An 11,837-nucleotide genomic window follows, 5' to 3' on the forward strand; every position below is an offset into this window, starting at 1 on the left:
TCAGAGTGTGTATCTAGGCGTGTCGCCTGGCTGCTGTGATGAGCTACACCCTGCAACTGGGTCTGTGTACTCACCCTGAGAGCATCCAGCAGGTCTGATTGGTCCAGGACATCTGGGAAGGTGGCCAGCAGAGGACTACAGATCAGATCTGTGTAGAGTTACAGAGTTAATGAGACGAAACCACCATCAGAACCAGAGCCTTCCTTTACATGATACTCTTTCTATGCACACATGTGTTTGTGTGTATGTATGTGTTGTATCTGGGAGTTGTTAACCTGCATTCTGCATGGTAGCCCTGTCCATCAGCAGTGCGTCAGCCAGGAGTTGTCTTTGTAGGACCAGCAGGTTGAGGTTGCAGAGACTGCCGACCAGAGTGTCTGGGAGAAGACTGACAGGAAGGAGAGGAGTTGGAGCTTTGGAAGCAAGGGATTGTCTTCTGAACTGGGCTGAGCATTTGTTCATTCCGCACCACTGGTGGACTCAGGGGGGGCGACTGCCCCTCCTGGTGCCCCCACGGTTGAAAAACGTCTCTCTTAAGTGCCCTTTTGAGTGGCAAAAATGCCCTTTTGAGTGGCGAAAATGAGAGGACGTGCCCTATTGGCTGCCCTTCCAATGGTCTAAACTTGACTATGTGCACTGATGGGGTCCCATGTTGTACAGTAGGTGCCCTGTTTTTCTTTTCGCCCCCCCTGCCCTTCAAACAGCCTGAGTCCGCCACTGTTCCACACTCACCTCAGCTGTGACCTGGTGTGAGCGTTCGGCGACCTCAGTTTAACCGTAAGTTTGGGCTGTCTCCTGGACGTCATCATCTGCTGGAACATCCCAGTGCCTGAGACAAGAGAGGGGGGTCACAGGCTTGGTCAGGGCCTCAGACTATTCACAATATACTGTATACATGGACCTGTGGACACTATATACTGTATACATGGACCTGTGGACATAATATACTGTATACATATAGACTTGTGTGCTTTTACCTCCCCTGGATGACGAGGGGTCCACCTCTACATCCTTCTCGTATGGTGTGCCACCGTGCACAGGCAGCTCATAGGTTCTAGAGATCAGATAGACACAGGCACATTGACAGAGGCACAGGTCCACTCACACATACCTACACAGACATACACAGGCTAACGCGCATGCATGCACACACACGCACTTGAGCACACAGGCACATACACACACACACGCACGCACGCACACGCACACCCACACCCACACCCACACGCACACTCACACTCACACTCACACTCACACTCACACTCACACTCACACTCACACTCACACTCACACTCACACTCACACTCACACTCACACACACACACACACACACGAGATGTCACTGTGTTGTGTGCCATTCTGGCTCCAGTTTTAGGGTTAGGGAGCAGTGTATCGGTCTACCTGGGTGGGAGAGGAGCCCCGTTGGCATCAAACAGCTTCAGGAAGGCCCAGCCACAGCTCAGGTCCCCCCTTTCCCCTGTAGACTGAGACAGAAGACAGATGTGTCATCAGCATCCTAGAAAAACACATTCCCCTCAGGGACAATTCAGTCATTCATTCATTCATTCACACAATCAGTCCAATTCAGGTCCCCTATCTAACCTCTAAGACCTCAACAATAATCAGCATACAAATCAACAAATCACTCAAAATCCCCCAATACTACTTAGTACTACTTAATAATCAGACTTAAGTAAAGTAAACCATTAGAGAACACATGGTTACTCTAAGGACGAGGCTACAGAGGTGCAAGACGACAAACATGGCTGGAGGAGCACAGTGGACTGCACGGCTATTCGGTTGTTAAGTCGTGACGTGTTTCCGGGTCCAAAGTTGGCTGAGGCGCTGTCTTCGAAATGCCTCAGTAATAATAATAATTATTTATAATAATAATTCATTATATTTATATAGCGCTTTTCCGAGGCTCAAAGACGCTGACAAATATGGGAAAAAACTGGAAAGTGCTGTGTCCCTTGTTGTGAATAGATAGTACACTGGTACTCTGGTGCGGGGAATTTCTGGTTTGGACCCGGAAATTGCTAAACGTCACGTTTGACGTCAGACTTAACAACCGAATAGACTTGAGTGACACAGTCGCTCTAAGCACGCTTACATTGCGGATGAACGTGACTCCGAGTTCGAATAATATCCCGAGCTCAGGTGCTTCGGAGTCGCAACGCAGGAAACAGTTCCCGTCCAGAAGGCAGGGCAGAACACTTGTCACCTGGGGATGCAGACAGGGGGGTGGGGTTAGGGTTAGGCCTGTTAGAACAGGTTCAGATTCATATGAATAAAATAAAAAAAATACATCAACAAACTACTAGCTCTGTTACAATATCTTTAGTGTTCATCAGTGAATGTAAAACTGAATGTTCAATGCTACATTATACAACAGTTAGTTCCGACCAAGTAATTTGATTGGACAAGAGGCATTCCATGAGTTACGATATACGTACAGTATAACAGCACTGGGACTTTTAACTACATGTATCACTCCGCCGCACAGATGTTGTACTAAATTACCGTTGATTAGACTACATGTTTGTGTTCAGGTTACTAGGCAACAGTCCATTTGAAGTTCAGTTGCGGAACTATTTTTTGTAATACCCGTGGAGAGAAGGTCCAGGTCTTGGGGTTCTTGGCCGTGTAAGTGGCTCTGACCGTGTGGATGTTACTCAGCACCTGACAGGAGACAAGACAACAGTCAACCTCATAACCTATCCAACAACAATCCCAACTTGCACCCACTGACTGGTCCCTTTTGATGCCAGTATTTCACAATGTAGGTGCCCTCTACTGGCTAGGAGTAGCATTCCAAACGAGAGAAGAAATACAGGCTGTTCACTTGAAGTGGTATATAACCCGGCCGATGATCCGATGAATGAAATCAACCAATCCAAAGTGTCATTGAACAGAGAATGCTATGGGTTAGGAGGACAGGTAGATGGGTCCCACCTGGGTTCCATCGAAGGCGCAGAGGCGGATGTGTCGACTGAGGACCTGAACTCCCACGCCTGGGGTGGGGATCATCTTGCAGCTCCAAAGAGTCAAATACAGTGATGTCTTCACTGTCCGCATACGCACCTAGAATATATAGGGTATATACAGGAATCTTGAGGTTAATTTCAATACCTTTCTAAGACTTTTTAAAGACTGTGTCAATATTTTTCCAGACCTACCGCCACTTCGAGCTGTAACCGTTGACATCAGTGACACCTTTAACTTAACAGTTTTAGTTTGCAATAGACTAGACCACTATCATACAACAATATTTCCGGTTCATCTTAGTTTTTTAATAAAACGAATACATTCACAAACTTTTACTAAAGGTTTTTAGGACAAACTCTTTGGACAGAGTCTAATTCAGAAAAATACCTACAACATTCAAGACCTCATAAAATCGTAATAAGACTTTTTAATACTTATTAAGGGTCTTGATTTTCCCAAAATTGATTTATCAACTTTTAATACTTTTCAAGACACCGCGGATACCCTGATATACCGTAGTATGCGTGTGTGTGTGTGTGTGTGTGTGTGTGTGTGTGTGTGTGTGTGTGTGTGTGTGTGTGTGTGTGTGTGTGTGTGTGTGTGTGTGTGTGTGTGTGCGTGTGTGCGTGCAGATCCAGTACATAAGCACAAACCAATGCAGTCAAACTGAATACATAATAATGCCACTTCTAGACCCCAAGCTAAATGGTAACTACAGTGGTAAGAAAAAAAGTAAGTGAACCCCTTGGAATTACCTGCATTGAAGTATAAATGTGTCTTAAAATATGGTCTGATCTTCATCTAAGTTACAATAATGAACAAACACAATCTGTTTTAATTAATAACACACCAATTATTGTATTGTTATTGAATACATGATTCAAACATTCACAGTGTAGGTTGGAAAAAGTATGTCAACCCCTAGGCCAGGGGTCACCCATTACAATTTATCCAAGGGCCAGCATGTTTTTAAGTATACACTGTGGGTGCCGGACTATATATATATATTTTTTTTTTATTTAGGCATAATTAGCATATTATTGTTTCATATTTTCACTTTCTTACAACATTTATGTTATTAATGTGTATTAGCCTAAATCAGTGTGAGTAGACTCCTAACACCTATACTGCACCTATACTAAGCCAGATATGTTGGCTTCACTTTAGAGGAGCTGCCATTTTGTCCATCAAAATAATTTAAATAATAATTTAGCAGACGCTTTTAATCCAAAGCGATTTACAATTAGAGATTACATTAGAGGGACATTCTCCCTGGAGAAATGTAGGGCTAAATGCCTTACTCAAGGGCACACTAGTGGTGGTGTTTCAGGCAAGAACAGGCAGCACTACGTGTGGCATAGAAAGGGCACTGCATACCAACATGGAAACATCGTTCCAACAGTAGTGATTTGGAGCGTCATGATTTGGGGCTGTTCATCATCAAGGGGAAAATGAATTCCCAAGTTTATCAAGGTATCCTAGAGCAGTGTTTCTCAACCCTCTCCTCGGGGCGCCCCTAGCCGCACCACATATTTGATCTGTTCCACCACCAGCACACCTGATTCAACTAATCAAGTATGATGTACTGCGGCTGGGGCGCCCCGAGGAGAGGGTTGAGAACCACTGTCCTAGAGGATAATGTCAGGGTTGTTGTAAGTGAAGCAGCAGCAGCAGCAATGACCCTTCAAAAAAAGAAAATCCACCGTTTGGAGTAGCCCAGTCAGAGCCCAGACCTTAACTCAATAGACTCTATAGAGATACTGTGAAATTACCTCAAGAGAGCCGTTTACACCAGACATCCTAAGAATATGGCTGAGTTGAAGGAGTTCTGTAAGGAAGAATGGTCCAAAATTGCCGACCAATTGCACAAAGATGTGATCTGCAGCTACTGGAAGCGCTAGTTTGAGGTTATTGCTGCCAAAGGAGGTTCGAGTCGACCTGTTATTATAAACCCAAGGGTTCACTTACTTTTTCCACCAGAATATTTTAATGGGTGTGTTCAATAAAAGTCCTGAAATATTATAATTGTGTGTTACTACTAGCTTAGTTCTAAACTTGTGACTTAAAGAAGAAGATCAGATCACATTTATGACCAAATTAACTGCAGAAAACTGTAATTGTGTAGAAGGGAATATAACTTTCTTTTTCAAACAAAATGCTTACTCTTCCTGTGTCTGGATCCAGGAAGAGATCTTTGAAGGACAGTTTGGATTGGCTCAGCTCGGGTTGGATGTAGTGACCTCCTCTGTAGGTGATCCCTAAAGACAAAAAGCCTCGAGTACTTATGAAAACATAAAGTTACAAGGTGTGCCTCTGTCTTCAAACTGTTCCTTTGTTCAGCTGATTTCTAGTGAAGATAAATGCTAGGCATGAAAAAAATGCAGTTATCAGACAGACATCATGTGTGTGCGCCAGTGTCTAGAGACAATGATGGGTCGTCACGACCCAAGGAACTGAACGATGACGCAGGTGTTTTTACAGATGACAGAGACGAGGGATGGGGGTGTGTTTGCGTTTGTGTGTGTGTGTGTGGGGGGGAGATAATGGATCATCATGGCACAAGGAACAGAATGATGAATCAGGTGTTCTTTTCATCTGACCCACCAGAGACACACAAGCTGGTGCATATATTCTTCCAGAGTACAACCTGCATGCACTATAAGGGTATATACAGGAATCTTGAGGTTAATTTCAATACCTTTCTAAGACTTTTTAAAGACCCTGTCAATATTTTTCCAGACCTCACCGCCACTTACACGAGCTGTAACCATCAGTGACACCTTTAACTTAACAGTTTTAGTTTGCAATAGACTAGACCACTATGATACAACAGAATTTCCGGTTCATCATTGTTTTTTAATAAAACTAATAAATTCACAAACTTTTACCAAAGGTTTTTAGGACTCAAACTCTTTGGACAGAGTCTAATTCAGAAAGATACCTACAAAATTCAAGACCTCATATTTTGTGATAAGTCTTTTTAATACTTATTAAGGGTCTTCATTTTCCCAAAATTGATTTATTAACTTTTAATACTTTTCAAGACACCGCGGATACCCTGACTATCTGTGGATTAAGAGTCTCTTTCTCTTTTGACATCTACCTGCGTAATGCCATGGCTTTGTGACACGCTACGGTTGATCTGATTGGTCCAGACTCACCTTCATCTAGCAGTTTACAGAGAGTCGATGGTCTAAACCCAGCAGGGATGGCACCCATGGCAGACAGCACATCAGTGGCATCAAGCTGTAAACAAACACACATGCACACGCACACGCACACAGACGCACACACACACACAGACGCACGTGCGCGCACACACACACACGCACACACACACACACACACTTTTGTTAAACTCTGAATCTAAATCTAATAGGATTGTAGATGATGTTCTAATCTAGTTGAACACCGGCTCCTCTTACCTCTGTGACGGCCTTTCTCACTGTGTCCCAGTTCTTCAAGTGGGGACTCCTGGTAATGGTAAAGATAATGATCACAAGATTAATACCAGAACATCTGCATACATATTTGACATATACGTGTGTATGTATTCCTTATCTTATCCATCTTATAAATGTTTTTATTGTTGTTGTTTTTTTAAATCGAGCAGAAAGATTCACGGTAATTTATTTGAGGCAGTTATCATCTTGGAGCAATAGCTTTGTAAACATCGCCATCTAGTGGTGCAGACATTAATTATACTCTGCATGAAGGCAATCTCACTTCCGCCTCCTTTTGGACTCATCAAGCTCCTCATTCTCATCCTTGTCCTCCGATTCTTCTGCATCATCATCTTCCTCATCGTCATCCTCTGAATATTTCTGAAAAGTGTCAACACAATTTCGTTTTCTGTATGTGAACTGTGCAAATATGTATTTTGTTGGCAGAACTGTACATTTTAACATGGTATCTTTGAGAATTGTAGCAATCATTATCAAATCCGAACAGACCATACTTTTTGACCTCTGTGATGTTGTGTATGTTATGTTGTGTAAATGTATGTTTCTATGTTGGTGAACAATGTGAACAATAAAGGCCCTCTCTCTCTCTCTCTCTCCCGCCCTCTCTCTCTCTCTCCCTCTCTCCCTCTCTCTCTCCCTCTCTCTCTCCCTCTCTCTCTCCCTCTCTCTCTCCCCCCTCTCTCTCTCTCTCATTCCCTCTCCCCCTCTCTCTCTCTCTCTCCCCCCCTCTCTTTCTCTCTCTCTCCCCCCCCCCTCTCTCTCTCTCTCTCTTCCCCCCTCTCTCTCTCCCCCCCCCTCTCTCTCTCTCCCCCCCCTCTCTCTCTCTCCCCCCCCTCTCTCTCTCTCCCCCCCCCCCTCTCTCTCTCTCTCTCTCTCCCGCCCTCTCTCTCTCTCATTCCCTCTCCCCCTCTCTCTCTCTCTCTCTCCCTCTCTCTCTCTCTCTCTCTCTCTCTCTCTCTCTCTCTCTCTCTCTCTCTGTCTCTCTCTCTCTCTCTCTCTCTCTCTCTCTCTCTCTCCCTCTCTCTCTCTCTCCATCTAAGTAGACTACCAACAACCTCATCTTCTACTAGACAGAAGATGTTACCTCTAAGTACGTTTTGGGGACTAGTCCCTTGTTGCCCTTGGAGTTCTGCGCGAGCCACCATCCATCCTCATTCTTCATAAGAATCTGCAGGACCTCGCCGCTCTGAAATAACAGAAAATAAAAGGATTACTGTATAACCATGGCCAAGTACGACACACAAGGACCCCAATTGAAATAAGCCAGTGGCTTTCTTGGGTTTTTATCCTGTTAGTTGACCTTGTATGTAATATGTACTTTCATGTACCTACTTCTGCAAATCTTCTAATAAAGTTTTCAATCAATCAATCAAAAACACACCATAGAGCAGAAGATTCTTCTGAGCAGCAAACTCACCTGAATGGTAAGGTCCGCCTTCTGCTCCCCTTTTAAGGTACTGATAGCAACGTAAGTTGGGATTTGTTTCTTATATCCATCTCCATCATCCTCATCATCCTCATCATCCTCATCCTCTTCTTCTTCTTCTTCTTCTTCCTCTTCTTCTTCATCTTCTTCTCCTTCTTCTTCTTCCTCACTGTCTTCCTCTTCCTTGCTATCTTCCTCTTCCTCTTCCTCTTCTTCTTCAGCCTTGGCTTGGGAGGACCTGGCCCCATTGATGAGCAAAAACAAAAATGTGAGAAAGAAGTTATTCAATAGTGCACGACAACCCAACATGAATGGCAGCCATCATCATAAATGACCCTCAATGTCCAACAACATCCAATACTGCCATGCTGCTCACCCTCCTGGTGTCTGAGCAGGGGAGAGCTCCAGGGCCAGGGCCAGCAGCTGCTCCTGAACGCCCCGCAGACGCCTCTCCTCCCCCTGCTTCCTCTGGTCGTAGTTCCCCACCGGGGCTGGCTCATCAGCCTTTACAGGGGAGAAGAATAGAATAGAATAGACTTTATTGTCCTTGTACAGTTGCCTATACAATGAAATTGTAGTGGTTCTTCTGAAGGTGCAAAAAAAGAAAAACGACAAATATTACACACTAGACAAATTAAAAAGCGGAAAATGCTATAAAACAAGCTAAGAGACAATGAGGTCCGTGGTGTCATAAGTGCAAATAAAGACAACAATCTTAAGAAAATAAAAACAACTATAAAAGCAAGCTAAAAGACATGAGGTCAGTGGCGTTATAATACTGTAGTTATACTGAGAAGAGAAGAGAAGAGAAGAGCAACAAAAGGAGAAAAACTATTATGTACAGGCCTAATATTCAGTAATGAAAAGAACGCCATATTATGCTTAAGACCCTGTGCAATCGAATTGCATTTGTATTAGTGCATGCTAAACATATTTTGTCATATTTTAAATATCAGTCAAATGAATAGTCTGTACTTTGGATAACTTTTTCAGCGTCCTCATTGTGTCTTCCACTGAGTTTTGTAGTTCTACGCATCTGCTGAGGGAAAAAAGCAACATTGTGAGTAACATTATAAAAAATACAGTTCTTCAGAATCTTGATCTACTCTAGCAACGCATGAATCAGTGTTGTCACCTTTGAGCTGACTCTGCACGTTCCAACCCATCTGCCTGCTTTACATCTTTTATCAGACTCTCCACCTTGGGAAATACAAAAAATCAAAGACAAATGTATAAGTAATGACCAAGGACATCTTATTGGGCAATGTCATGTAACTTGTTCTCAGTATGAGTAGCATGTAGGCTATATGCACTGGCAATGCCAGTTTCCATTAGGGATGCAACCTCAGCAAATATGTTCAAGTCAAGACTAAAAACCCATCTTTTAAATATTGCCTTTAAATGACTAAATAATTAAATTAAGATGATAAAAACCCATCCTTTTAATATTGCATTTAAATGACAAAATAATTGAATTAAGATTGTATAATGATTAAAGCACTTTGAGCTGCAACGTTTGCAGGAAAAGCGCTATACAAATACAGTTATTATTATTATTATTATTATTATTATTATTATTATTATTATTATTATTATTATTATATCCATGGAAACTGCAGCCTGAGCTTTCCAACATCAACAACAATTGCATTTGCAGACCACATAGATAAAGCTACACTATGTGGTTAGTTCTGCAGTTCAATGGTTATAATTAATTCATGATGTTCACGTACCCCTTTTGATTAGCTAAGAATATAATATAATAATATGATTTAGCCTAAGCCTAATGAGCTTTTGGTACCACTGTGACTGTGTCTAACCTTTATCATAACCCAATTCACAACATGTAGGGTTGCTTATGTCATTGTTTGTACACAATGACTTTGTAAACAGACCATGTAGATGTTTAACTGTGTAATAATTATGTGCCCACCTATCATTTCAAAGTCATTGATTGTTAACGTTAGGTGTCCTTGAATACAAAGCTCTCTGTCTGTGAATTTGACAGTTAAAATGTTGACACTTCGAATGATAAGGTTCTATCTCCGTTTAGAATGATACGGTTCTATCTCCGTTTAGAATGATATGGTTCTATCTCCGTTTAGAATGATACGGTTCTATCTCCGTTTAGAATGATAAGGTTCTATCTCCGTTTAGAATGATAAGGTTCTATCTCCGTTTAGGGCAGTTCAGAGATATTGAGCGTCAAAGTTGTTACATTCCATTATGTTCTGTGAGATGGAACCTTTGTATTTTAGGAATTACTAACTCAAAAATGTCAACATTTTAAAAATAACACCACACAGGCATTAATAAACACCTAATGGATCAGATTATGTAAAAAACTCAATTTTGACCAAAAATGGAGATAGAACCTTATAATTCTAACGCCACATTTCCCATCTCTCAACCTTACTAAAAACAAACCATGTGACTGGAAAACGAATTAATGAAGCATTACTAGCTAATAAAGCAGCTTGCTATAATAATAATAATAATAATAATAATAATAATAATAATAATAATAATAATAATAATAACTTTAATAATAACTTTTCCTGCAAACGTTGCAGCTATTAGTGCTTTAGCTACACAGCATAACTAGCTTTAGTTAGCTAGCTGCTAACTAGCCAAGCCAGCAACAAACCTGTCGTTTGATTCCATCTGTATCTCGTTGCACAGTTAGCAAAGGCCCTTCTCTTTTAGGTGGCATGTTTATTGTTTAGTTTTTAGTGAGACTTAAACGTTAGCAGCTACAAAGTGTTAGTTAGCCATCGCAGCATCTGTAAGTAAGTGAGCTTGACGCTAGCCAAACCAGGTTGTCAAGGGACGCTTTTTCTTGTCGCTAAGCAGCAACTTCCGGTTATCTTGTCGCTGTTATTCTGATTTCAAAATAAAGGTACATGCACATCGTGACGTTAGAATTATAAGGTTCTATCTCCATTTTTGTCAAAATTGAGTTTTTTACATCATCTGATCCGTTAGGTGTTTATTAATGCCTGTGTGGTGTTACTTTTAAAATGTTGACATTTTTGAGTTAGTAATTCATAAAATACAAAGGTTGAGCAAAATATAGGTTAATGGGGCTGTACAAAAATATTTTTCCAAGGCTACACTTCATAATTAATACCCATCTACTCTACCCACCGACTCCTAGTATCTAACCCAAATTAGGTTTAACCTTGAACTGTGCCATCTCACAGAACATAATGGAATGTAAAAACGTTGACGCTCACTATCTCTGAACTGCCCTAAACGGAGATAGAACCTTATCATTCTAAACGGAGATAGAACCTTATCATTCTAAACGGAGATAGAACCTTATCATTCTAAACGGAGATAGAACCGTATCATTCTAAACGGAGATAGAACCGTATCATTCTAAACGGAGATAGAACCTTATCATTCTAAACGGAGATAGAACCTTATAACTCGAAGCTCACGACATTACGTTGAATGTTTATCAGTGTAGTGATGTGTGTTAGACCCAGATCCAGGAGTGGGAAAAAAAACAAAGCCTCTTTCAAATATAATGTATGGTCTGTACACAAATATTTTGCCATAGCTTCACTTTGTAGTAGCCTTGGAAAATAAATGTGTGTAGGCCTATAGTCCATTTATATGTTTTTTATTTCTCCATATGCAGTCCATTATGGAACTGTGAGCTGTTTATCCATAGTAAAAGGCCAGCAAAATTGTTCTATGACACAGTTCAAGGTTAAAACTAATTTGGGTTAGATACTAGGAGTCGGTGGGTAGAGTAGTAGATGGGTACTAATTATGAAGTGTAGCCTTGGAAAAATATTTGTGTACAGCCCCATTATATTTTGCCCAATGCAGTCAGGGCACTGTTAGCTGGCACTAGCTAAAAAAAAGAAAAAAGAAAGCAAAAGTGTACAAATATTGAAACCGCTACTTTATTTGGTAAACAGCTGAGGCATGGAGCTGGAGAAATGTAA

At 41.5% G+C, this 11,837-nt stretch overlaps 1 protein-coding gene across 1 annotated transcript in view; it reads right to left on the minus strand.

Annotated features, from left to right (window-relative positions):
• nphp1 (nephronophthisis 1) overlaps positions 1-10,591 on the minus strand; it is a gene marked incomplete at both ends in the record, with an annotated part of 11,490 nt that extends 899 nt beyond the window's left edge. The window contains 19 exons of the mRNA XM_080549033.1: positions 75-148; positions 276-388; positions 733-829; positions 978-1,054; positions 1,402-1,484; positions 2,114-2,224; positions 2,608-2,682; positions 2,956-3,084; positions 5,152-5,246; positions 6,150-6,234; positions 6,414-6,462; positions 6,715-6,812; positions 7,537-7,638; positions 7,870-8,070; positions 8,101-8,116; positions 8,255-8,382; positions 8,854-8,917; positions 9,014-9,078; positions 10,526-10,591. Of these exons, the coding sequence (XP_080405159.1) occupies positions 75-148; positions 276-388; positions 733-829; positions 978-1,054; positions 1,402-1,484; positions 2,114-2,224; positions 2,608-2,682; positions 2,956-3,084; positions 5,152-5,246; positions 6,150-6,234; positions 6,414-6,462; positions 6,715-6,812; positions 7,537-7,638; positions 7,870-8,070; positions 8,101-8,116; positions 8,255-8,382; positions 8,854-8,917; positions 9,014-9,078; positions 10,526-10,591 (1,728 nt within the window). The remainder of the gene's footprint in view (positions 1-74; positions 149-275; positions 389-732; positions 830-977; positions 1,055-1,401; positions 1,485-2,113; positions 2,225-2,607; positions 2,683-2,955; positions 3,085-5,151; positions 5,247-6,149; positions 6,235-6,413; positions 6,463-6,714; positions 6,813-7,536; positions 7,639-7,869; positions 8,071-8,100; positions 8,117-8,254; positions 8,383-8,853; positions 8,918-9,013; positions 9,079-10,525) is intronic.
• Between the last annotated feature and the right edge of the window lie 1,246 nt (positions 10,592-11,837).

This window comes from Nansenia antarctica, assembly GCF_963989245.1.
Source record: "Nansenia antarctica genome assembly, chromosome: 19".
Taxonomy (NCBI): Eukaryota; Metazoa; Chordata; class Actinopteri; order Argentiniformes; family Microstomatidae; genus Nansenia; species Nansenia antarctica.